Source organism: Chelonia mydas, chromosome 6 (genome assembly GCF_015237465.2).
Source record: "Chelonia mydas isolate rCheMyd1 chromosome 6, rCheMyd1.pri.v2, whole genome shotgun sequence".
Classification (NCBI taxonomy): Eukaryota; Metazoa; Chordata; order Testudines; family Cheloniidae; genus Chelonia; species Chelonia mydas.
In genome coordinates this window covers 76,718,857-76,746,793 of record NC_051246.2, presented here as the reverse complement: position 1 = coordinate 76,746,793, position 27,937 = coordinate 76,718,857, and the positions used below count along the sequence as shown (strand labels likewise).

Sequence of the window (27,937 nt, the reverse complement as noted above, 5' to 3'; positions counted from 1 at the left end):
TAAATTTATGTATTTGCATTTAAGTTCAGGTCCTTACTATGAATTTATATTGGTTTATTCAGACTCTCAATGTGGGAGAGTTTTGTGGGGGTTTTATTGCCTTTTTTCACTTAAAAATACACATATCCAAAACACCATATTGACAGAGGCTCCAATCCCATAAACATACAGGAACATGCTTAACTTTAAACAGATAAATAGTTCCACTGATTTCAGTGGGACAACTGTCCTGTGTACAGCTGAACATGTGGAAGTATTTGTAAGATCAGAGTTTAGGTGTATAGACATTTGACAGAGAGGATACCTTTTAAGGCCCCTCTCTTGGACAAGTCACCCAGAAAATTATATACAACTTATTGTCTGTTGCATCACCTGTCATAATACAATTCTTTCTAAGAGGATTTTAAAAAACAAAACAAAAATTACTTTTAGAAAGAAAAGCCATTAAAAATAAAGACAGCGTAGAGTTGAGGCTGACACTGATCTCTGATAACTCTCTTTAGGTTTTCTTGAAGTCTAGGTATATGATATGAAGTGTAATATTTACAATAAGAATAAAGAGTGAATTTCAGTATTAACTCTCTATTAGGATAATTAAAGATATTTACAGTAAATACTTGTAATTTAACTTTGATTCAGAGAGCACCCACATTCAATGAAAGGAAAGCAATTGATTTGCAGCCACATTTTTTAAATTAGACACACAAGTTGGGGGACTCAAATTTTTTGGATTCCCAACGTGAGACATCTTTGGCCTTGTTTTCAAAAGTTTTCATCTATAGTTCTCACTGACTTCATTCAGAACTCGGGTTGTCCAGCACTTGTGAAAAGATTAAAGGTGTCTCAAGTTGGGAAGCCAAAACTTAAGGCTCCCAAAAATCAGAAGCCACGCTTGAAATTTTGACTTTAGTTATTTTAGTTCACACCAATCATTTTATCAGCAGAAATTATTTTATATCCATTTATTTACCTCGAGCCCTTAGAATGTAAAAGTAACTCAAACCTACAGATTTCAGGTCAGATGCTCCATTCCCAGGCTTTGATTTTGATCTCTCAAATACTGCTTTCAGCAACTCCTTTTCATTTCTCATTTTGCGTTTTATGGCTTCCAGCTCTGAAGTATCAACAGTCATCTCCTTTTTTGGAGGCCGCGTAAACAAAGCTTTAAATGCATCTAATGCCGACTCAGCTGGGCTTGGTTTTGTTTCTTCAGCAGGGGACAGGGGCTCTGTTCTATTGGTGGCTTTGCTCTCCTGGCCTTCATCACTGGTCTCAGTCTCACTAGTGTCCTCACCTGAATCTTTGGCTTTATCTTCATTTTTAGGGACCTCAATGTTTAACAGCTGAGAGAGCTGTTCCAGCAAAGTAGGACTTGTTTTAGGCTCAGCTGGTTTCTTTTTAGTGAGTATGTCTGATGTAATATTAGATTTCTTAACAGGCTGTTTTAATTTAAGCAGAGCCAACTCACTGTCCTTTGGTTTAATTTCTGTGATAGTCTCTCCATCCTCTGCAGCTAGACCTTTTTTTCGCACACGCAATCCACTAAAGAAAGCAGGTAGCTGAAAGGTCTTTTCACCTACGGCTGATTTTGGGGAGGATGTGTTATTAGTGCCGTTTGCTGAAGATGCTTGTTCTTCTCCACTCATAGGCTCTTGAGGATTTTCTTCTAGAGAAGGTGGGCCAATGCAGTGTTCGTCTGCTAACATTTTGTCTTCTCTAGCTGAGCTACATTCCAGATCACCATTCAGCTGTGTTGGAAGCTGCTGAGAAATTGGTGAGCTTGACTCAGTTTTATCTCTCTCCACAGTGGCATTACTTTCACTGGACCCTTCTGATTCCAATTCTTCCTTATCCTGGTTGTTATTCTCTAAAGACTCATCAGACAAAGCCACAATAGTTAACACAGATTTGTTTGTTTTGTCTCCATCACTGTCTATGTCTGTACTCTCATTGTCCGATACTGTATCACTTGTTGTATAAGCCAAAGTACTTTGTACAAAAATGGCATCCTTGTCATCTCTGTCACATTCAGACAAAGGAGGCTGTACAGACTCTAAATGAGGAAGAGGTGGTTCATTCTGTTCAGCTAGCTCCATATTCAGGTCAGCCTGCCCGCTGGCCTCTGGGTCAGCCTGGCTGCCGGCCTCCGGGTCAGCCTGCTGTATTTTGGGAAGCACATGATGTACTTCTGGATCATCATGACCACCACCACCCTTGTCTTGGTTGGCAGCTTGGGTATTTGTATCAGCATCAAAAGTTCGAAATGCCTTAAGTACTGCTTGTTTTTTCAAAGTTGCTGGTTCCAACTTAGTAGTAAATCCAAAAAGTGCTTTCATAGAAAATGCAGTGAAGAAAGGCTGGCTGCGTTCAGTCTCTGTTGCATGCCCTAGATCTAAAAGCTCATTGCTGCCAGGTGAAGTGTTATTTGCTTCCATGTTGGGCAAACCACAATATAGCTTTTACTTTTGTTATTACTGTTAGTTACCTTCTACACAATTGTTTATTACACCCATTCAGTCTATTAACTTACAACAGGAAATGCAATGGGAGCTCTTCTTTTTGTATCATAAGGAAAGCCGGTCTCCCCAAGGTCACACTATCCCTCCTTTCCTGTTTCTAGTGCTGTAGTATGGACTGAAAGCGTCTGTCAAATTTTACAACTCCAGTCCAAGAGAAACAAGAAGGCTCTGCATCTTGACATACAGTATTCAAAGTTCTTGGCAGCTTCGTTACTTGTTCCTTTACACAAAAGGCTTTTTGTCAGCGAAAATCTGCCAGCATTGTACTCTCAGTTGAAAACCGGACCAATGATCACTGCCCCAATTCCTGCAATCCTACTGGCTACACAATCCTACTTGTTAAAAGTGAAGAGCAACTGTATAAATGAAAAAGCCTGTTGAACAGAACGAATCGCATTAGTTTCCTACTTCCTTATGGGTTGTGAACGTCTGTCTGCCGAAAACTCCTGAAAGCTTCTTTCATGTAACCTTTTCCACTTTGTCTAAGACCGCCTTTAGCAAATGCAACCACACAAAAAAACTCTGTAAAATTACAAATCCACACAAAGCAATACTTCAAAAATCTCTACCAAACAAACAAAAAAAACCTTCGTTGATCTTCTGGACTGTTCTGAATTCTCAACCAGCTACAGTATCTAGACGTAGTACCCTTGAAACTGAATAAAAAATATCAAGCTCTCTCCTTCCGCTTTGCTGCAGGTTTCATCTGGAATGCAGATTTCAGGCTCCAGGGCCAGTTTAAAAAAAAAAACAAAAACCTCACACACACACCCACCAAGAAGACTGGTTTCATATTACTACTGGTTTAACTCTCCAGGGCTATTTCTGTGAACTATAAACAGGTACTTATCGACCATTCACCACACCCAATGACAAAAAGCTGAAAGGGTAGGCAGAGTAAACAGTGAAAGCTCAGAAGTGAGCAATTAGAGTGTAGAGAACAGGAGTTGTGTTACTTTTTTATTATTTCAAAGTACAATACCTTCTGCAGAGACATTTCAGTTCAATAATTTCCTCTATATTGCCTACATAACGCTATATATGTAAGGGGCTCTCTAAGGTAATTTCACTGTTTGGGAATGAAAGCTACAAGTTTGTAAACCTCAGCATTTCCAAGGGAAACTTTTTTATTTGTAACATATAAATAAAGCTCATGCATGCAATCTGCAAAAGTTCTCTCACATTAAGAGTAAGGTTCATTTTTATTCCCTTTTCAATTTAAGAAACTGCAAAAATTGCAAATACACGAGAAATTCCCAATTTCCTTGTCTACTTCTTCCTGCACCATTAAGAGACTTGTTAAATGTGAGACCACCCATTCACCTATTATGGATGACACAGTGGTTAATGTGCTAATGTTTCTAATACAATGATCCATAACTCACGTAGTGGTGAAGATTACAGCATGTAGCTAATCATGAGGTTAATTTCCACCATTCATTTCTGTGATATTAGCTTCTTCTGAAGAAAAGCCATTTGCAGATAATATACCACTGGTATGCCAAAGTTTAGAAAAAATGTAACTACAAGGCTGGTTATTGAAATAGACAATGCCCACTTCTGTGTCCTATGCACTGAGAAAGTGCACTATCAATTTATTATATTTAACTTCATGCCTAAATATTTCAAAAAATTAAGAAAGCATGAAAATAATTAGGGAAAAGTTATTTTTGAAAATGTAAAATGACAAAGTAATAAAGTTCATAAGATCTAAAAAAAAAAAAAAAAGTTGATTACACTTCTGACTTTTACTCAGCTCAGAAACAAAGCCTCCCTAACATCAAGTTGTGATGTTAAGGACTTATCTCAGGCATACACACTTTCTGAATTATATATTTGCATGCATACACACACACGCAATAGGTGGGAACCATTCCAAATGCCTTACCTTCTTTTGTGACTTAAAGGGAAACAATATAGTCTGTCTCTCCTATTGTCCATCACCTCATATGTTCTTTAAAACTTTAAAGGATTCTTTAAAAGTTTGGTTTTGTTTCTTCACTGTGCCCCCTCCTGTACCAAGCCCCTCATCCCTGGCTCCACACCCAGCTGGAGCGCGCACCCCAACCCTCTGCCCCAACAGAGAGCCCACACCTCCGGACCAGAGCCCTCACCCCCTCCCTCAACTCAGAGCTCCCTCCTGCACCCTGAACCCCTCATTTCTGGCCCCACCCTGGAGCCCACACCCCCAGCCCAGAGCGGGTATCCCCTCCCACACCCCAACCCCTTGCCCCAGACTGGAGCCCCCTCCTGCACCCTGAACCCCTCATTTCTGGCCCCATCCCAGAGCCTGCACCCCCCAGCTGGAGCCTGAACCCCAAATCCAACCCCTGCCCCAGCCTGCTGAAAATGAGCAAATGAGTAATGGTGGGGGAGAGTGAGTGACAGAGGGAGAGGGGATGCAGTGAGCGGGGGTGAGGCCTTGGGAAGGGGTGGGGCGGGGCAGAGCCTCGGTGAAGGGGGCGGGGTCAGGGTATTTGGTTTGGTGTGATTAGAAAATTGGCACCCCTACACCCAGCCCTGGTGTAAATTAATGCTGCAGGGGCAGTTTTAACTTAAGCCACTGGCATAAAGTCCCACACCAGCAGAGAATGGGGCTGCCAGAGGCTCTGCCACAACCTCCCTGTGGGCCCCTTGTGCTGGGGAGAACATGCTGGTGCAGGTGGCAAAGGAGCAACCTCTGCCAGTTTAGCACTGGTGGAGATTCCCCTTACATAGGAATTCTTTAGTGCAAATCTCTGAGCATTTTAAATTCACTTTGTGCTACGTAAGCAGCGTGAAGTGAATTTAATGGACCAGAGACTCCAGCCCACAGCGTGTAAATTTACACCAATTTGTAGGGATAGCTCAGTGGTTTGAGCATTGGCCTGCTAAACCCAGGGTTGTGAGTTCAATCCTTGAGGGGGCCATTTAGGGATCTGGGGCAAAAATTGGGGATTGGTCCTGCTTTGAACAGGGGGTTGGACTAGACCTCCTGAGGTCCCTTCCAACCCTGATATTCTATGATTCTATGTCAAGACCCAGGACACAGTCTTGTTTTTTTTTATGTTTTCCTAATGCTTCATTTTGCCTAGACTCCCATTTTTTCTGCTGTTCCTATTGCCATGGTTGTGCTTTTCTTCTTGAAAAGGAGGACTTGTGACACCTTAGAGACTAATTTCAGAGTAGCAGCCGTGTTAGTCTGTATTCGCAAAAAGAAAAGGAGTACTTGTGGCACCTTAGAGACTAACCAATTTATTTGAGCATAAGCTTTCGTGAGCTACAGCTCACTTCATCGGATGCATTCAGTGGAAGGCACAGTAACTCATACCAATCACCGTGGGTTTCTTTGGCCTTGTCTACACTACAGAGTTTTGTTGACAAAAGGCAGCTTTTGTTGACAAAACAGTCGATGCATACAAACTGCAATGCGACTTTTGGTGGCAAAAATGCCCTGTTTTGGCAACAAAATAAAACCACCCCAACAAGAGTGATAAGGTTTTTTGTCGACAAAGTGCCAGTGCAGTCACCATGCTTGATTTTATGGCTTTAATTGGCCTCCAGGATGTGTCCCACAATGCCCATCCTGACTGCTCTGGTCAGCGGTTTAAACACCACTGCCCTGCAGCCAGGTAAACAACCATCTGCCCCCATCCCTGCTTAGAAGCCCCTGAAATTTTTGAAATTCTATTTCCTGATGGCTCAGTGTGGAGAGGTCTCATTGCATCTTCCCAGGTGATGCAAACGCTCTCCCGCTTGGACCACTGCAGAGCTGCTGGATCTGCTCAGTATATGGGGAGAGGAGGCTGTGCAGTCCCAGCTGCATATGAGTCATAGGAATTGGGATACCTATGGGCAGATTTCTCGAGGCTTGTGTGAAAAGGGCTATGATCGGGACACGCTGCAGTGCAGAGTGAAGATAAAGGAGCTGAGGCAGGTGTACCATAAGACGAGGGGAGGAAAACTGTCACTCGGTGCTATGCCTAAAACCTGCTGGTTCAATAAGGAGCTGGACACTATCCTTGGTGGTTACCCCACCTCCACCACCAAGAGCCCCATGGATACTTTGGGGCAGCGGAAAGAGAACCTAACCCGGAGCACGAAGTCATTAATGAAGAGGTGGAGTTAGACGACAAAGTGGAGCTCCTGGCGGGGTTGCCCGGTGGGGTAGGCAGCCAGGAACTGTTCACCACTCCGGAGGTGTCTAGTCAATCTCAGCAGTTCCTCTCCAGCGAGCAAGAAGCAGGAGGGAAGATGCCTGATAAGTGGCTGTGACTTGTGTAGTGCGGAGGTGGATTCAGGGTATAGAAATATACAAGGCTGGCTGTGTTTCTGTGAGCTGGACATTTCCCTGTGCAGCTAATCAATATGGCAGAATAGGGTGTTGATGCACGGCAAGATCTCATGGGAATCCTCCAGAAAGATCACTAGGAAACTCTAGGAAAGGTGTCTAGGATAAAACAAACAAAGAAAATAACAGAACGCCACTAGCCATCACCTTCAGCCCCCAACTAAAACCTCTCCAGCGCATCATCAAGGATCTACAACCTATCCTGAAGGACGACCCATCACTCTCACAGATCTTGGGAGACAGGCCAGTCCTTGCTTACAGACAGCCCCCCAACCTGAAGCAAATACCTACCAGCAACCACATACCACACAACAAAACCACTAACCCAGGAACCTATCCTTGCAACAAAGCCCGTTGCCAACTGTGCCCACATATCTATTCAGGGGACACCATCATAGGGCCTAATCACATCAGCCACACTATCAGAGGCTCGTTCACCTGCACATCTACCAATATGATATATGCCATGATGTACCAGCAATGCCCCTCTGCCATGTACATTGGCCAAACTGAACAGTCTCTACGTAAAAGAATAAATGGACACAAATCAGACGTCAAGAATTATAACACTCAAAAACCAGTCGGAGAACACTTCAATCTCTTTGGTCACTCGATTACAGACCTAAAAGTGGCAATTCTTCAACAAAAAAACTTCAAAAACAGACTCCAACGAGAGACTGCTGAATTGGAATTAATTTGCAAACTGGATACAATTAACTTAGGGTTGAATAAAGACTGGGAGTGGATGTATCATTACATAAAGTAAAACTATTTCCCCCATGTTTATTTCCCCCCCTACTGTTCCTCACACATTCTTGTCAACTGCTGGAAATGGCCCACCTTGATTATCACTACAAAAGGTCTTCCCCTCCCCCCCACCGCTCTCCTGCTGGTAATAGCTCAGCTTACCTGATCACTCTTGTTACAGTGTATATGGTAACACACACTGTTTCAAGTTCTCTGTGTATATAAAATCTCCCCACTGTATTTTCCACTACATGCATCCGATGAAGTGAGCTGTAGCTCACGAAAGCTTATGCTTAAATAAATTTGTTAGTCTCTAAGGTGCCACAAGTAGTCCTTTTCTTTTTGCGGATACAGACTAACATGGCTGCTACTCTGAAACCGGTCTCTAGGATAGGATCTCCAGGACAGGTACCTCTAGGATCTCTAGGTTAGGTACCCACAGTGCATTGCTCACACTGTTGATGATAGTGCCCCAACTGCGGATGTGCTCTGCCGACAGAGGGAGCGAGTGTGAACATGCAATACTGATTTTTGTTATAGCGCTTTTTGAGTGTCGACATAACTTTTGTCGACAAAAACTCTGTAGTGTAGACAAGGCCTTTTAAAATAATTGGTCTGATGGATTCCTTGCTACGAGTCTGGCCCATAAACTATTTCAAGCTGCCCTATTCAAACCAAGCTCACACATCCATATTGTACCAGACTATTATCCTTGTATTAATATTAAATAGCACTTCCATGTCTGCTGCAAATACTATGTAATCTAGGAATATTGACTGATCTGCAATAATGTGATAAATACTTTATGTGGTCTGATTATTGAGATAGTCACTGTATGTCTATACTGGGTTATTGGGTTTTCCTGTATGAATGTATTGGTTTAGTTTAATAGGAGGCTGATGGAAAAACAAGCAGGAAGGCAACACAATAGATCTTGGTAAGTAGCCTCCCAAGAAACACTTTGGGGTGAGTACAAAGCAAGGGCTGAGCTATTAACAATGAAGACGTTACTTCCAGGCTCCAGCCCAAAGTTACACAGCTGTTTTGCCATGGCTGGCAGCCTGGGGATCAAAGGAAAACTAAATGGTTAAATTGACAGGTTTCAGAGTAGCAGCCGTGTTAGTCTGTATCCGCAAAAAGAAAAGGAGTACTTGTGGCACCTTAGAGACTAACCAATTTATTTGAGCATAAGCTTTCGTGAGCTACAGCCCACTTCATCGGATGCATTCCACTGAATGCATCCGATGTAGTGTGAAGTGAGCTGTAGCTCACGAAAGCTTATGCTCAAATAAATTGGTTAGTCTCTAAGGTGCCACAAGTACTCCTTTTCTTTAAATGGTTAAAAAGATTTTTTGGAGAGAGGGAGGGCGGAGTTGAGTGAGTGAGCAGTTCCTGCAGGAACAGACGTGGGCACAGAGGCAAGTCCTGTGAGAGTATCTGAAGGAGCTGAGGCCCACCCAAGCTTCCAGGGGATGGTAAGTTTTAGGGAAGACAGCTGAACAGTAGGCATTATTTATAGTTTTAAGATCTCTTTCTCTGAAATGCTTTGCAAAGCAACATATTGTTTATTTAAGAAGGCTGCTTGGTCACTCGGTGCCATTGGAAATAGCTTCTGAGGAGCAGAACTGCAGATACTGACTATAACTTGGGCCTGCTAAAGTAATCACAGTTAGTACTAGGGGACTGCAACCCAAGGCCCAGTCTGAAGGGGGAGAATCACATGATTCCACCCCAAGAAAGGTGAAGGTAGAAAGGCTTGTCACCTGCGAGGGTACAATCAAGGACAGCAGGTACAGATCAAGGTGCAATTAGCCCAGTAGCAGTGACAGCACTCATTTGCAGTGAAGATAAGGAGGTTTTATGACCTATGGTTAATATGTATTCCAGATAAATTGTAGACTTATACAATAAAGACTTTGTGTCCAGCTGTCAGAATTGGAGCAGTGAAAAAAGGGGGTGAAATAGTGTATTGCACAAGTGGCAATACCTTGTGATGAGCCAGATCCAATCCCTACAGAAGCAGCTGCTCTTCTAGAGAAAGGTACCTAGCAAACAACACTGTTTACAATTTGCCTTTTTCACTTCCTGAAGCACATTATCAGGAAAACAATCTCCCTATCCCAAAGCTATCAGGACCTCAGCCTGAGGGAAGGAGCCCAACTTTGTATCCACTACTGGGAAAAATATCCCAAGACCCAGGTACTCTACAACCAATTCAAGGTTACCACACAACCTACAGGCTACTCAGTTTACCCATCCCTGGCCTCATACAAAACTTCCACAATCCATTCAGGTTTCAAAATCAGACAGTCGCCTCAAACAAGGAGACAGAATCACTGGTAAAAAAACAAGCACTCCTATCTATTGGATAAGGTGTTTCTGAGTAAAACATAACTAGTGTGTGTGGTGTGTATAAATAAACCAAAGATACCATCATGCAGTGAGAAATGAATGGGATTGAGTTGACATACAGGAGTTTTAACACTGAGGGAATCAATCTCCTGCGAAACATCCTCTAGCAGAACTCGCTACTGACCCTGGACTCAAAGGGTGCATGTTTCTCAGTACCCCTCTATAAATAGCTACAGTTTCTCTAAGAAGAACAGGTTATGGCAATTTACAAATCCTGCCACCCGGTTCTGCCCTGACCTATCTTCAGCTCCCTAATGCTTCAAAAAAAGCTCTTGAAATCAGGGTAGCAACTTTCAGAACCAGAAGGAGTTGACATACTAATTATACCACAGAAAAAACATTCATGACAACTGAAAGTACATTTAATAATCCACATCCTTTGTGACCTACATTTAAATCACAGATGGAAGTTACACACCCCTCCCATTACCCTCTCAGGGACAGAATTCTTGAAGTACATAATGCCTTCCCTGGGGAGAGTCTTAAAACACATAAGAAAAGACACAAAGAAAATAACCCTTCCCCTCAGGGATTTAAACCAGGGTCCTAGACTTTCTGTCAGAAACAGTTCAGGTGACATTCCCAGATCCTTTCTGTTACCAGAACCACAGATTAATGGGATGGACATGAACACACAGGCTAGTCTACAACCATATGGTAATACTATACAGGAAGCTAAGGAGGAATTTCAATGTGGCTCCAATGCATGGGGATTTGGAAGGAGAAGTGTTTGAATCATCTCTTGAAAATGATTACACAATTAGAGGTCAATTACTTGTTCTACAGAGGGCAAGCCATCATCAGAAAATAATGATTTCCATAGCAATGCCTTTTTGATTTGTTTACCACCAAAATAAAAAAGGATGATGCTGGTTGTGTGTTCTCTTCTGCTTAGACAAGGGCTCAGCAGTCAGATACAACAAAAGGCTGAAGTTCTGCATTCTAGCTTGCTGACAAAAACCACCAAGGATTGTGGGGATGACTGTAGCCTATCACATCAATTATCCAGGAAGATAGAATGCACATGTGCGGTAGACTCAAATAATCCAACACTCAAAACAAAAGCGTTTAAATGGTTATAGCAAACTGCACACACAGACCAATTCATTTTCTGCCTTAGTCACCAACTGGAAAAAAAATTCTTTGAGGACTCATATGTGAGTAGTGAACTCATGTCATAATGATATGATTATGATGAAGGATTTTAGTGTTCATAATCCCAGAATAGATTAAACTGATTTTTAAAGACTTTGCCTCCCTTTCTCGCTGCTCCTTAGATATCACTACAGGGCAGAACTAAGTTGTCTTTTCTGAGCATTTCCATACCTTAGATTTGTTTTAATTTTAATCTTAACTCTAATTTTTCTGGTTTTATAAATGCTTGTTTTTGAGAAATTTACAGTTACCCTGTAATGGATTTTACCCTAGATTACTTTCAATTTCTAACACGTCAGGCCTCTTCCACAGTTTTCAGAAGGAACGAATGTGGTGCGTAGACAGCCTCCACCACAGTAGTACATAAATTTATGAAGGAATTTGGGGTCCCTAAAACAAAAACTACCCTTAAAGCAGATTGGTGAGAATGTGATGGCTAGTGGTCCTAATGAAATCTGTACCCCTGTGCTACTACACAGGTAAATACAATAATTCTTACTTTCTGTTTACCAATTAGGTCATTAAACTAAAAACTACATAGGTCATTAAACATTTACAGATCAATGATTTCAGCAGTGTATCTCAAAAAAGAAGTTATGTATTTGGCTCAAATCCCAACTGTGAGATTTAACAAAAGGTGTGAAGGAGTCACACACACACACAGAGTGCTAGATAAACCACATAATGGGATCTGGACAAAGTGCACCATTCCTATGCAAATGATTAGGAACTACAAAAGTAACCTCACCCTGAAAGAGCTACCAGCCAAACTGCTTGCACTTCTGCGTCATATCCTTAAAGAGCAGGAATTAAAGTCAAATATGTTACACAACACAGGGACCAATTTCATCTTAACTGGGTGTTCTTTAGTTGGGAGGATCAAAATAGCCTCTTGCTGAGTCATTTACTCAGCCCTTAACCCAGAACAGAGTTATGTCCATCCGCATACTTTAACAGATATAAATGATTGTTTGCTAGGTCAAGAGTCATGGTTTAAAAAAAAGAGGCAGAGAGAGAGAGAGACTGAGCTCACAACCCTGGATCCACACAGTATATGATTCCAAGTATATCCCAGATGATGAGAGACATTTCAAGGTTGCAGCAGTGAGGCAAACATAGGAACAAAGGAGCATGGGAAATGGGATGACGACACTGAAGATCCATTTGTTAACAGAAGTCTTAGTGAAAGCTATAAAAGTTAATATTTATTTTTGCTGCCTTTCTAGAGCAATAGTAGACAATTAGAATAGCACTGGAATAATGTAGTTTACATCCTTGTTTGGACTGCTGTTGGACTTAGTGCTTTTAAGGTTTTATCCTCTGTTCAATGACAGCCTGCAGCCCCTCAATTTTTGGAAGTTTGTAAGTGTCAGAGTAATCTCAGTTTTTATGTTTGATTAAAAAAACATTGATATTGTAAATAAATGGTTAGAGTTGAAAAGCTTATCAAGAATTTTTCCTATAAATAAATTAGAAATTATTCTCTTTCCATTCCCTTATGCAGCCACTCAGAGCTAGCCAATCAACAGCTGTAGGTCTCAACTATATAGGACCCCGGGATTAATTTATAACTGTGTAGGTACTGATGTTGTTAGGACCACCAGATGGCTGCCTGTACCTATTGAAGTCCTGGGGGTGGGCAGGCACAAGCCCATCCAGATCTGAAGGTCCCTCCCCCAGCCTAAAGGGGAGGAGCTACTGAACCCATGGATCAAGCGAGTTTGGGGTACAACTAATGATGAACAGGGACAGGAGTGCAGGTCACAGGGTCATAAGCAGGAAGCCTGAGGGGGACACTAAGCAGAGAACCCCAGATAGTGCCCACTGCTCCTCAAAGATGTCTAGGGAGCCAGGGAATGCACGATGGCTGCCTGAAGCTGAGTCAACACTGTAGTTCTACTGAGAGATCGATCTGGCCACAAGGGGAACTCAACAGCATGAGAGGCTATTGAGTTAAATCTTCATTACTCCTGCGTACTAATCTGGGCACTGACACAGATCATCTGTGGTTTAGTCAAATCATTTCATCCTCCTACTTTAATTTCTCCATTTGTAAAATTAGGATAATACGACCATGCCACACAATGATGTTGACAAGATTAGTTAATGTTTGGGACGTGCTAAAAATTATTATGAAAGGTACACAAACACAAAATGGAATACAGGTTAAAGCAGGGGTAAGCAACCTTCAGCATGCGGTCCATTCGGGTAATCCGCTGGCAGGCCGTGAGACATTTTGTTTACGTTGACCGTCCGCAGGCATGGCCCCCTGCAGCTCCCACTGGCCGAGAATGGCGAACCATGGCCACTGTGGGCCGTGCCTGCAGATGGTCAACACAAGCAAAATGTGTCGCGGCCCGCCAGCGGATTACCCTGATGGGCCGCGTGCCGAAGGTTGCTGACCCCTGGATTAGAGCAATGGTGAGAGGCAGAATGGACTAGTGAATTGGACACCAGATTGGGACCAAGCAGACTTGGATTCTAGTTGCTGCTCTACTATGTTGCATGAACTTCATTTCCTCTCTATGTGCTTCTCTTCCCTATCCCACCTTTTGTTGGTCTTTTCTTTTTAGACTGTAAACTCTCCAGGGCAGGGAATTTTTCTTATTCTACCTAGCACTCTAGAGCCCTAATCTTAGTTGAACCTCTAGATGCTCCCACAATACAAATAAATCATAATATAAGAAAAAGGGAGTAAATGAGTTCAATGGGGAAAAGAGTGAAAGAACAGTAAGTGCCTACTTGTGAAAACACTAGCTATTAACATTTATCTTTCACTTAAAAGAGGCAAAACACACACATAACAGGGGCAGTAAAGTTCCTGAATGTCTTTTTCTTCAGAAGTCAATACATAGCTAACCAGCAGTCTGATTAACACTTACATTTGTACAGGGGATGCATTAAAAAAAGGCAATTCATTACTGGAACAAAGCACCCATAAGGTGCTGACCATACCAAGAATAATTAGGTTTTTAGGATTTTAGGGCTGTGAGTGACCTCAGCTCCCACTGATTAGTGAGCTATACTTATGAGTTATTGTATAAGTGCTAACATTTAAGAAAGTGAAGTAGCCGCCAGGAGGACAACCACTTTAGGTTTGATTTTGACCAACAGAGAACAATTGGTAGCAAATCTGGTGGAAGACAATTTGGGTGCAAGTGATCATGAAATGATGATTTTATGATTCTGAGAAAAGGAAGGGGTGAGAGCAGCAGAATAAGGACAATGGACTTCAAAAAAGAAGATTAACTCAGAACTGGTAGGTAGGGTCCCATGGGAAGAAAATCCAATTTCCTTCTTTGACAGGGTTACTGGACTACTGGATTGGGGAAGCAGTAGATGTGATATATCTTGATTTTCGTAAGGATTTTGATACAGTCCCACATGACATTTTCATAAGCAAGGAAATGTGATCTAGATGAAATTATTATAAGGTGAGTGTCCAAACTGGTTGAAAGACCGTACCTAAAGGATAGATATCAATGGATTGCTGTTCAACTGAGAAGGCATATCTAGTTGGGGCTCATAGGGGTTAGTCAATATTCTGTTCAATATTTTCATTAATGACATGGATAATGGAGTGTAGAGTATGCTTATAAAACTTACAGATGAAACCAATCAGAGAGGGGTTGCAAGCACTTTGAAGGACAGGATTAGAATTCAAAATGACCTTGACAAATTGGAAAATTGTTCTGAATACAACAAGATGAAATTCAATAAAGTTAAATGCAAAGTACTTCATTTAGGAAGGAAAAATAAAAGGCACAACTGCAAAATGGGCACTAGCTGGGTAGGTGGTAGTACTGCTAAATAGGATTTAGGGGTTATCGTGGATCACAAATTGAATATGTGTCAACAATGTGATGCAGCTTGAAAAAAAAAGTAAATATGATTCTGGGTGTTGACAGGACTGTTGTATGTATAACACGGGAGGTAACTGTCCTGCTCTACTCAGCACTGTTGAGGCCTCAGTTGGAGTACTTTGTCCAGTTCTGGAAGCCACACTTTAGGAAAGATGTGGACATATTTGAGGGAGTCCAAAGGAGAGCAACAAAAATGAGAAAAGGGTTAGAAAGCCAGACTTAAGAGGATATTTTAAAAAAACTGGGAATGTTAGTCTTGAGAAAAGAAGACTGAGGGGGGACATGATAGCAGTCCTCAAATATGTTAAATATATTGAGAACTTTGATCAATTGTTCTCCACGTACACTGAAGGAAGGGCAAGAAGTAATGGGCTTTATCTACAGTGAGAGAGATTTAGGTTAATTATTAGGAAACCTTTCTAATTATAATGATAATTAAGAACTTCAGGCTTCCAAAGGAGGTTGTGGAATCTCCAACTCTAGAGGTTTTTAAAAACAGGTTGGACAGACACCTGCCAGGGATGTTTTAGGTTTACTTGGTCCTGCCTCAGCACAGGGGTCTGGACACGACGACTGCTTGAGATCTGTTTCAGCCTTACATTTCCATGATTCTGTACTTTATAAACCTTTTTTTTATAAAAACCCAGACACTATGGAATTGAGTCCCTACAAAGAGAAGCGAAATGGAAATAAGAGCAGAAGTAATGCACTGAGGCAGTATTTCTTAGAGGCAGAAGTAATGCACTGAGAAGTATTTCTCACCAGTAAGGTACATGTTGGCACCTGTTTTAAGTGTCTTTTTACTCTGAGATATGACACTGAGTAAATGGCAGGGTGGGGTTCCATGTTTAATTGTTTTCAATATTTTCTACATCAGACACAATTACTTCACAAGTCACAAGTCTGTGTAACTGAAAACCCTGCAAACTCAAACTGTGATCTGAAGGTAAAGATGAGATCTTCTGATTCATCAAAACAAATAAAGATTTTGCATTTTGCTTTTGATACTCAAGACAGAGCAGAATCCATCTCAATTTCCCATAGCTACTTTGCCTGCTCAGGACTAACAGAATAAAAAAAAACTATATTTATTCAGTAACTAAAGCATGTAAGACTTGCAGTGCACACAGGGACTGGATCTGTTGTTTAAAAAAGATGCTGTTTTGACGTTCACTATGGTGACCATCACCACACTTTAGGGGATAATCACTTAGATTGAGAGTCTTTTGGAAATAGTTGCATGAACACTTCTTTTTTCCTTGACAGCAACAGAGGGAAATCAAACTTTTATAGAGTGGCTAACGAGCTCTCTAAAGAGAGAAATTTGTTTGTTTGTTTGTTAACAAAAAAGGTGATGCAAGATTAAGAAAAGATGAAAACAAACTACTTTACTAATGTCAGATTTCCCATATTAATTCAAATTACTGTGGTCAATTAATTTTAATTTGAAATATCCTCTACTGTATATGAAGGCTTTATATGCATGTGCAATTTTTGAACCATGGATTGACTTCTCCCTGTTGCAGCATCCATTTGCAGTAGTAGAAGCAGACAAGGACCAAAACCAATCCATTCCATCCTAGTTGTTTTTCATTTCAAGAAATTATCTAAAGAATATTCCAAAAACGCTAGTGTGAGATGTAATTTATGTATGTACTATCACAGTAGCACATCAACAGTCAAAATAGTTATTTTAACAAATTAAGTGAGGGTGAGATGGACAAAAAGCTACAATTAAAAACAGTTCAAAGATAAAGTACCAGATGAGCTCAAGTTCAGTGATATAATAGACTGAATTATTCTAAATCAATTCTAGTATCTCTGTCAATAGATGTCACTGTTACACATTGTTTTGTTTCAAGCATTACCACATACTGAATCAGTAATGAATAGCTGCTAGAAAAGGTTTTAACAAAAAAATTACCGTAATTTTGTTATATATTTCAACCTAGCAAATGCGCATGCTCTCTCCCTGTCTTCCCCTCCTCCCTTGGAGGAGTATTTGCATTTCCTGAAAACTCAATGGCCTTGCAGCTAACTGGAAGTCATACTCCAGCCTAAAATAAGAAGTTTGTTTTAGATCATTTGGAACCTATTTGTAATAAAAAACTAATGCGCTCAATAAGTGCCTGTTGGTCAAAAACCAGTATGCACCTACCCTGTCTTTCAGAGAACTACTTACATTCAGGTCGAGGCTCAGATGCAATATATTTCTGTTGACTCTTTCTCCCTCATTATAATCTGCAAATGGCACAGATTGTCCCAACCTGCAACCCAAAACCCAGACATCTTCATCTCTGTTTGTGACATCTACATTAGTTGGTTGTTCAGTGAAGCCATCCTTCAAAGCAGTCTCTGCTGGAATACCTACAAGATTTTAACAAAAAGAAAAGAATTATCCACATCAATGAGAACTCTACTGAGTATAATTAGGGACACCCCCCCCCAAGTCCCCATGGCACTTAGGCAAAGATGACTTTGTCCAATGTTGTACCAACATACACTAGTCCTTAAAACCAAAATGGCTTAAAAAGTATAAATAGATGGTTTTTAATCCACAGTGACATGTTCCGTGGAACAAGGCAAAAATATACATAATATATATATAAAACAAAGTTATAATACTTCTATTGTCAAAGCAATTACTGTAATTTTGCCACAGATCTAGTCCTAAACATGTACAGTAGTACAGGTAGTATTCTTTTTCTGTTAGCTTACTGTGATTTTCAGTGTACAATGGTTCCTATTCCCATCCTTCAAACGGCAAAAGCAATAAATCTAACAAAGTGAGTGAATCCTTCAAAGCATGAACATTTTGAATAATGTATATAGACACACACAGTCTGCCTTTTCTTGTAACTTTACCATAGGTGTGCATGCACACGCATACACTGCACAACAATCTCCACAAATTTCTGATGGAAATATGCATGCTAAACAAACTTTGTTAACAGTTTGCTGCTATACATCATCATTTTGCAGATGACTTATGACTGTACATGTAACTAATTTAATTTAATTTTAAAATTAAATTTAAAATTTAATTTAATTTTTGACATCTTCTTAACGTGAAACACTGAGGCCGACATTTGCAAACTTGGTTGCATGAAGTTAAACTTAAATCCATATTTAGGCACCTAAATAAATATCCTGATTGTCAGAGCTACTAAGTACTAAGTTTTCAGTAACTTCAGGACAACACCGGAGCAATACCCAAATCTATATAAAATGCATTTAAATCAGAATATGATGATAATTCAAATAATTGATGCAACATCTAATTAAATGGCAAGCAAGCATCAGTGTGGTGGCCAGCAAGAAGGTTAACATTTTCAGAAAAGGTGAATGTCTAATCCAATGAAGAGGTTTTATCCTAAGATACTGCAGTTTAGTGTAATTAAGTGAAATGTGATTGAATTTAATTTTCTTGCCAAGAAAGCTAATGCTTAGCCTACAGTGTACACAATTTCTCGCCTTCAAGTCCAAAGCCAGTCTAATTTTATTAAAACCATCACCATATGTGTTGCAGATATTAAGTTATCCAACGTTAGGTTTGTTTAAAAAATAAGACATTTATAAATTAGATATAAAATTTGCTCCTGGCATAAATTTGGCCTACCATGCTGTGATGGGTTGCCCCCCCACTCCAGGGTGCCCCTTTGATATACTGGGGTTACCACTGAGCCTGCACCGTTCCACATAGCCTGGATCCCTCACCCTTATTCTGCTGAGCCAGGACCCTCAAGCCTTCCTCCAGCCACACATACAGATAGGGACACACCACAGTTGCAGAAGACAGACACTGACATCAGCTCTGCGTAGGAAGACTCAGCTCAGGAATTGCCCAGCACTCAAGTGCACACCCCCCTCTGGAGTGTAAACCTAAAATTGTATTGTTTTGAGCTGCCAGAAATCTGTACAGTGTAAGCTCGTAAAATCACCCCCCTTCCTCAATGTAGAGGAAGATATTCACAGCTTTTTTTCCCCCCAGTTATGAATTGCACAAACTGGTTTAAGAAAACAAAACAAGTTATTAACTACAAAGGAAAGATTTTAACTGATTATACGGGATAGCAAACAGATCAAAGCAGATCCCTGAGCGATAAAGCAAACACGCAAACTAAGTTTAATACATTAAAGAAACTGGTTACACGTAGTAATTTCTTACCCTAAATGTTGTTTTAGGCATTCCTTTCACAGGCCAGACACCTTTTCCAGCCCAGGCTCAGCTCTTCACCCCCCCGCCCCCAGTCCTTGTTTCTTAGATATTCTCCACAGTCATCCTGGGCGGGGATTCAATAAAGAAGGAGCTCTGAGTAACTCACTTCCCTGCCTTAAATAGGATTTATATATGGCAGGAATCCTTTGTTTCCCAGTTTGAGTCCCACCCCCCTATTACTGGAAATATACGAGGAGGCCAAGATAGGGTCCGGTACCAGGTGACATGATCACATGACCCTGCAGTGTCAAAGCAGCATCCCAAGAAGCTTCTCAGGAAGGTGAAGATTAACATTTCCAAAATCCCATTGTTCTCCCTGATGGTTCATTGACTAACCAGCCAGACTAATTGCATTTAGTCTGGTGGGTGTTCCCCAGGTGCAGACACTTTTGTAATTGATACATAGTTAATATTCCTAACTTCAGATGCAGAAATAATACATGCATACAAATAGGATTATCACATTCAGCAAATCCTAACCTTCCAATATCTCACATGACCATCTTGCAACAACATACATCTTAGTAATGCCATATTCATATCATAAGCATATTTCTATGAAGAATATGGGGCATAGTGTCACACATGCCTCAGCAGCTAATTTCACGTACGGAATCTAATTGCATGGACACATGGAGCCAAGGATTACGGTTGACCATAACGGCCAGAAAAAATCTTCAATTTTGTGGAAGGTAAAGATTTAGAACAAGGGTTTGTGGACTTACACATCCAAAATCTGCTTATTCAAGTGCATAAATATAGATTTATCTGATACAGGCTCCAATAAGTCAATCCACTTACAGTGAGAAACAGTCAGGAGTTTTCATAGATGGCCATTAAATTTTGATTGTTTTCAGAGAAACGAATGTAGCAACAGTAAAATCCAAACATTTTAATATATCTAATTTTATTCTCCATCTACTGCCTTCCTTCTTACATTAACATTAAAATATTGCATAAAGATGCTGAGGATTTAACTACAGTCACAAAGCAAGTGCATTGTCTGGTTCCTTCCACAAATACAGCTAACAATAATAAAGTCCACATCTTCGATGATCGATAAGAGTATGATTTAACAGAGATCTCTTCACAGCTAGGAACCATTTAGGGGATAGCAGCTGTTGTCTGCTCAATAGTTTAAAAAAAAAGACCCCATCAAGCTTCACAGTTAGCTGCAGCTTGACTATATAAAATAAATCATATTTCAAAGAGAAGTGAAAGAGAATCTACCTTTCCTAAATGAGTGCAACCTAGTGTCTAAAAACTGTAGAACCTCCAACTGTATAACCACTATATCAAGAGAGAGAACATTTTTAACTCAGATGACTAAAGTTAGGAACCTAAATCCATATTTACATACCTAAATAAGTGGCCTGATTTTCAAAAATCATGCACACTTTTAACTAGTAATGAAGTCACTTTGAACTTGGGAACTGTGAACATTCCATCTCTCTGAAAACCACGCCACTTATTTAGATGATAAAAATATTTATTAACTGCCTAATTTTAAATGTCCATGCTTGAATATTTTGACCCTATAGATTAGGAGGAAACTCTACTTAATGCCCGTTTCTATTTGTACCTATTTGGAGAGCTGTGTACTGAAAGCAATGTATCATATATAGGTACAACTAAGGCCTGTTCTACGCTAAAGAGTTAGGTCAATGTAAGGCAGCTTACCAATGTAAGTGCCCTACTACACCGACATAACTCTACTTCCACGAGAGGCACAGAGATTATGTTGGTGCAGTTAAGGCTATGGAGTGTTCCCGTAGACACTGCAGGTTACTTACACGCTGGAGCCGAGAAATTCACAAGAAAGCCGCTCCCACCCAGGCTCTCAGCAGGGAATGGGGAGCTGAGGGCAATGGTGGAGGGAGCTGGGCTCCCAGTGGGAAACTGTGCACAGAGCTGAGAGCCTGAACTCTCAGCCCCCCACACTACCCCTCTTAAGTCAATGGAAGCGCTCCTGGTGAGGATGCGCAACACCGACAGAAGGAGGGTAGTTCTGACATGAACCACTGCAGTAATTACTGAGGATGGAGTTCCACAACTGAGTTTCCTTGTTTCATGAGTTATTTAAAACTGTCACAGTTACTAAATTTATTTTTTTACTTTTTTAAAAAAGTATGTTTTAAAAATATTTAGACTTCAGTTCTCAAAGCATTACATGAATATTAAACAATATTCTTCTACATTTTTCAATTGAAATTCTAGTGTTCAGGATACACTAGATATAAAACAAAAAACTAATATCATAATATTTTGTTGTAATGTAGCAGCTCATGTTCAGAATGTAAAAATACCTGTAACAAATAAAATGGATCCTATTCTCCTTTTCCTTTTGCATTACACACATGTTTAGATTAAATATGCATACTGCCTGACTCCATATATAAAAGAACAATCAACTACAGTTTTTCACATTAATAGACTTTGAAATTAAGTCTCATGAACAGGAGAGACCAAATGTATGTAGTCTTCTACAATGGAGTTATAGTCAGACACAAACACACATATTATTACTAGCATGTGATTTTGATTGATTAATGAGCCCTGCTCACTATCACAACTAAGACTCAAAATAAGACTCTTATAGCCAAAGATAGAAATTCTAATTAGATTACCAAAATGGAAACATACTAATGGTAATGTACTTAATTCACCTAACTGAAAGACTTTCTGCATACCTGACCCAATTGTGTTAAGACATTCAGGTTCTAGACAGCGCTATTACAGGACCAGATTGTAACCTGGATTTGCTGGGCTTAAAACCAAATATATATGATGAGTCAAGGTGTTTTAGATACCTTCAGTGTATCTTAGATGATAATTATGTGTTTATATATTTAATAAAGCACCTTTCTCGAATGGTATCCCAATACCCAATATGTACAATGAAAACAAGTCTTGTTCTCCCTGATGTTAACATACTTTTCACTATGATATTTTAAAAACTACAGATAAGAAATGTGAATATTTTATGTTATGTAGTCATTTATTTTTACCAAGTGCATACATAGGTTTTCAGAGCTGTAACAATTCTTTTTCACTGAATAATTAGTAATTAGATAGCAAAACCCTGCAGTAGTTTCAACCAAATAAAAAGAAAAGGAGTACTAGTGGCACCTTAGAGACTAACCAATTTATTTGAGCATAAGCTTTCGTGAGCTACAGCTCACTTCATCGGATGCATTTCTTTATTTGAGCATAAGCTTTCATGAGCTACAGCTCACTTCATCGGATGCATTCCTTATTTGAGCATAAGCTTTCGTGAGCTACAGCTCACTTCATCGGATGCATTCCTTATTTGAGCATAAGCTTTCGTGAACTACAGCTCACATGCATTCCGATGAAGTGAGCTGTAGCTCACGAAAGCTTATGCTCAAATAAGTTGGTTAGTCTCTAAGGTGCCACTAGTACTCCTTTTCTTTTTGCGAATACAGACTAACACGGCTGCTACTCTGAAACCAAATAAAGTTATTCAGAGTCAAACCTAATGTAAACATTGGCAATTAGAAAAATTATTAGCATATTTTAAATACAAGCATTTTGCATTTTCAAGTCTGTTGAGTTATGCACTCTTGAGATGGAAATAAAAATATTTTAAAAATTGTAAAGTTAAATGCTGAGACACGGAAGGAAACGAACAGGTACAAAACACCAACCTGAGAATGAAAATTTTGCATCATCCTGAGTGAAAGAACTGGAATGATTGGACTTATTTTTATGAATCTGCATGTAGTATCAGAGGTTAGTTTAAATCAGATTGTGTTAAATAACGCTGTATTAAGCAGAGAACGCACAGATTTAGATTTCAAGTAGAAAGTTGCTTATAAGAGCTACCTGAAGTTAATTAACATTCTCTGTCTAGATAAGATTTGCAAATAACTTTGCCATCCTTTATACAATATATTCTAAAGACAAATGCTTTTTCCTACAAAACATTAGTGATAAACAATATTCAAATTGCATCTCTTACGTTTCATAACAGTGTAACTGACATGGTACTGTATAATGCAAAAGAGGAAAGAAGAGTGTACTGTCCTCGGCTCAGATGCTGCATAGGTATTCAAACATGCAGAAGCCCACCACGGACTAATGCAGATGCCTTTCCAGACTCAAAGTCATAGTACTTAACATTAAAAGCAAACAATGTGTTAGCTCTGATCCAGTTCAAATGTAATCTTGACAAGCTCTAAAATAACATCAGTATTTCTGAAAGATCTCATACTTCTTCTCACAGAATCATAGAATATCAGGGTTGGAAGGGACCTCAGGAGGTCATCTAGTCCAACCCCCTGCTCAAAGCAGGACCAACCCCAACTAAATCATCCCAGGCAGGGCTTTGTCAAGCCAGGCCTTAAAAACCTCTAAGGATGGAGATTCTCAAATTAAAGTGTTTTGGATTGGCTTCTGGGTCACCAGAATGGGAGGTTGACTGTCTATTCATTTTATGTCCTGATCTTGCAAACCCTTATTCAGTAAAATAGTCTCATTAACTTCAATGGGAATATTCAACTGAATAAATCCTCCTCTCGTGGTTGCAGACCTTATACCAGTATAGTTTTTGTATAATAATATAATGGAGGAGGCATATGTCATACTCCATAATATGTGTTTTGGAAAACAAAGGGATGGGAAATGATCTAATGAGCACAATAGCCCAATCTATCATAGTGTCTGAGAGAATTCCAAATGCAATAGTATTCTAGTCGTATAGACATCAAGTCAAGGGTTTGCCATAAAGCAGAAAGGAATAAAATGAAACAAGAAATGCACATCAAAAAGGCTTTGACAAAAATAAATTTGGTTTTGTGAAAACTAGTTAGAATGTATTAGTCAATCAATTAATTACCAAAGCATAGCAATTTTATCCAGTGAAGGAATGAAGCAGAATATTATAGCTTTTTTTTTTTCCCCTCTAAACGGTGACATTAGAATTCTTATTTGCCCCAAGGTACCAAATTCTCTGGAGATCAAGTACACTGCAGACATGACACATTTCATGACTAGCGGGTGCAAAGTAATTTTCACAATCTTGTTTACACAGAACATGCTCCCTGAGAAATGTTTTGCTATATAAATGTGGGATAGCTTAATGAAACTGAAAATGTCTTTTATGTTATACTGAATTTTGTGGATTCACTTTAATTCTAAGAGTTAAGCAATTGCTTTTCTATGGCAATCAAGCTGTATTAGATTTCATTTTATTAGAAATTTTTTAGCTATGACAGTATTTATTTAACATGCATTCAAGGGTTTAACTTCCTGAGTTAATGCTTTAACTATTCAGTAGCTGTGTCTTAATTCTCTGTATCACAAACTGAAAAAAACCTGCTCTGAACTGTAGTTCTTGTGCCCAGTAATACTCAACAGATAGAAAGCAGCAAAATTCCTGGTGTGCGGTTGATCACTTATGGGAAATTATGTTGTGTTGAGCAGAGAAAACAATTTGCTATCAAATTAAGAACAGAGTCAACTACCGGATACAGACATACAATAGCCAGGAATGGCTTCAGCAGTGTCTTCTGCTTAATTTCACTATAGAATGATGCTGTATTTTGCCTAATATTAGGACATACCCCAAACAGAGAAAAAAGAAGTTATAAATTATATTAAATATTCAGAATTTTTCTCTGTTGGACAAGAATAAGTCAAGAATAATTTGTGATAGCAGAAGCAGCAGAATCCCCTCTGTTACGATCTTGGACTTCATTAAATAACTAAACCAGTGAACAAGAAAGGAATAAAACTTCCATAAAACAAACTGGAGCATTTCTCTGGTGAACTGCTGCACACAGCCATACAGTGTTCCCAACCCCTGCCTCCAGGGCATATCTCCAAATTCCTACACTCACAACACAGTCCCTTTTGAGGGTACATCTCCAATGACAATCTTCCATAACCATATCTCTACACCCTAAGTTTAGGATGCATATACATTTCCATTCTACATCCCTGTTGTCAGTCACTTACCACTTTTCAAAACTGTCAGTGATTGGGCTGAGATTTTTCAAGCTTGGTCACTACCTATTTTAGCAAAAACAGTTTAAACATATTTAGCAAGAGGGGAAAAAACAGTTTCCTCCATTAAATAAATATACCTTGCAACATTTTGTGACTAGTTCTGTAACTAAAACAACTGGGGATAGAAACCTTACATGAAAATAGTCTTTACTAAAGACTGACAGATATTGTTTTGATTTAAATGTTTTGTGCCCTGGTGAAAGGCACATTTTCTGCAGAGAAGCCCTGAGGACATGGGGGAAGAAATCTGGACACTAGGGAGACACTGAAATTGCAAAATGGTTTGCACTGAAAGCTTTATGCACGCTGAATAAAATTTTCCCAACTCAGAAAACTGTAGACGCTGGGCTAGGCACTTTGGACAACAGCACAAGACTCTGACCAGTTCACTGCACACCCTCTCTCCCCACCTGCCCAATCAGGTTTGAACTAAGCCACAATGAGTTTGTTGTCTGTTTGTCGTGTGCTTGCTGCTTTCCATGTGCCTGCTTGACTGAAGTTTATAGGTTGGTCTTCGGGGCTTGCTAGGCAAGGCTGAGAGCTCCTTAATGAGGCTTTGATCCCTTTCGGAGCCCTTTACCAGGGGGTAGGGCTACTCAGGCAGAAATGGGTTTAAAAAAAGCCAGCTCCAAAGTGACCCCACGAGTTAGAGAACAGGAGTAGCAAACGGGAGTTTTGCAAGGGAGTTTAGAGGGGGAACGAGAGACCCAGCAAATACCTAACATTCTCTAACCTTAGGCCAAGCACCTCCCACACAAAAAACAAAACAAAAAATCTGCAACAGTAAAATTAACACAGGCAGAAGTCCAGCAGCAGAGTGGGGGCTATCCAGTTTACTGCACTGAATGTAGCACGTATGTTTACCTGCCTTGTGGTCATGTGACATGTTAGTGCATTCGGTGCAAGCAGCTCATGGCCCTCAGAGAGCAAGTACGGGCTCTTGAGACCAGAGCAGCTAAACTGAAGGTGCTAAGGGAGACAGAGAGGTACATATGCAAGACTTTTGGGACACAGTAGAGTAGTTCCATCCCCAGTATGACGGCCTTTGTACTGTTGAGGAGGAGGAAAGTCTCAGGGAAGGAGAACATCGAACTGGATAGGAGGGAAATGATCCTGTAGTTGGTACCCTCCTTCCAGATGATGTCATGGTATCCTCTTGCACTGAGGATATCCCTCCAGGAGAGGAGACCCCAGTTATCAGGAAGAGACAGATAATAGGAAGGTGGAGTTTGAGTATTAGAAATATAGATAGATAGGTTTGTGATGACTAGGAGAACCGTATGGTAAACCATCTGCCAGGTGAAAGGTTGTGGATCTCTCAAGACATCTAGATAGGCTTATGTGTAGTGCTAGGGAGGAGTCGGTGGTAATAGTACATGTAGATGCCGATGACATGGAAAAGGTAAGAGAAAGGTCCTGGTGGCCAAATTTAGGCTGCTAGGTAAGAGATTGAAGTCGGGACCTCCATGGTAGCATTCTTTGAAATGCTTCCAGTTCCATGCACAGGGCCAGACAGACAGGCAGAAGTGCAGAGTCTCAATGCATGGATGAGACAATGGGGTAGGGGAGGAGGGCTTTAGGAATTGGGGAACCTTTTGGGAAAGGAGGAGCCTATAGAGGAAGGATGGGCTCTACCTAAACCAAAATGGAACCAGATTGCTGGCATGTCAAATTAAAAAGGTCATAGAGGAGTGTTTAAACTAAGGGCTGGTAAAAACCTACAGGTGCAGAAGAACACATGGTTTGGACATACACCTCCCTTAGGGGAGAATCTATTAACAGGGATTCTCTATACCCTAGTAAAGAGGAGAGCATATAAGTTGATAAAGTACAGGCAGGAGCTGAAGAGAAACAGTCCCATTCAATTACATTGCATGAAGGCAGAAAACTAAATATTGACAAATTTATAAGCGCTTGTATACAAATGCAAGAAGTCTAAATACTAAGATGGGTGAACTTGAGGTCCTGGTATTTGTGACAGATGTACCTATGTCCACACCCTGCACACTATTGTAATAATCTTTGTAGAAAGTATGCATTCTGAGATGTCATTTAAATACCTCACAGTTTGCTGATCAGTATTATCATGGCAAAACGCACGTAGCAGTGTTATAAGTGAAGTTATAAACATAAGCTGACATCATGACTAAAAGTACATTTTGAGAGAAGGCTGAGGAGAGGCCAAACCAATTCCTCAGAGGCAAAGGGCAAGCTAATGCCTCAGCCAGGTGTAATCAAGGCTGATGGGCCATTACTTGCTAAGTGGCCACTCTTCCACAGAAAAGGGGGCAGAGGCAAAAAATCTATATCTTAGCAAAGAAACAGCATGGAGTTCCCTGCCACACAGATTGCCTGTTGCCTTGCTCCCAGCTGGAAATGCTTCCCAAAATGGGGGACAGGACTATAAAAAGAAGGTGAAGATACCCCAAGGCACCCATTCTCCTCCCTCTCTCTCTGTCCATCGATTCACTGTACAAGAAGGGACAAAGGAAGCAGCCAACAGAAGAAGGGGTCCTGGGCTAAGAAGTTTGGTGAGTAAGACTCTTGAGAGCATGTGGTGAGAAAATCTTGTGCTTTGAATTTAACATAGTTTCTTAAGTTAGGCACCAGTTGCATTTTATCTTTATTTTTCTTGTAACCATTTCTGAGTTTCATGCCTCAT

The 27,937-nt window shown here is 40.3% G+C and overlaps 1 protein-coding gene across 6 annotated transcripts in view; it reads right to left on the bottom strand.

The window, feature by feature from the left end:
* FMN1 (formin 1) overlaps positions 1-27,937 on the bottom strand; it is a 430,195-nt gene that overhangs the window by 249,342 nt on the left and 152,916 nt on the right. For 3 of the 6 annotated variants that reach the window (XM_043548088.1, XM_043548089.1, XM_007069366.4), the window contains one exon: positions 17,209-17,393. In XM_043548088.1, the coding sequence (XP_043404023.1) occupies positions 17,209-17,393 (185 nt within the window). Of the gene's footprint in view, positions 1-1,007; positions 4,677-17,208; positions 17,394-27,937 lie in introns of those variants that run through there. The other 3 variants (XM_043548090.1, XM_043548091.1, XM_043548092.1) reach the window with 2 other exon arrangements.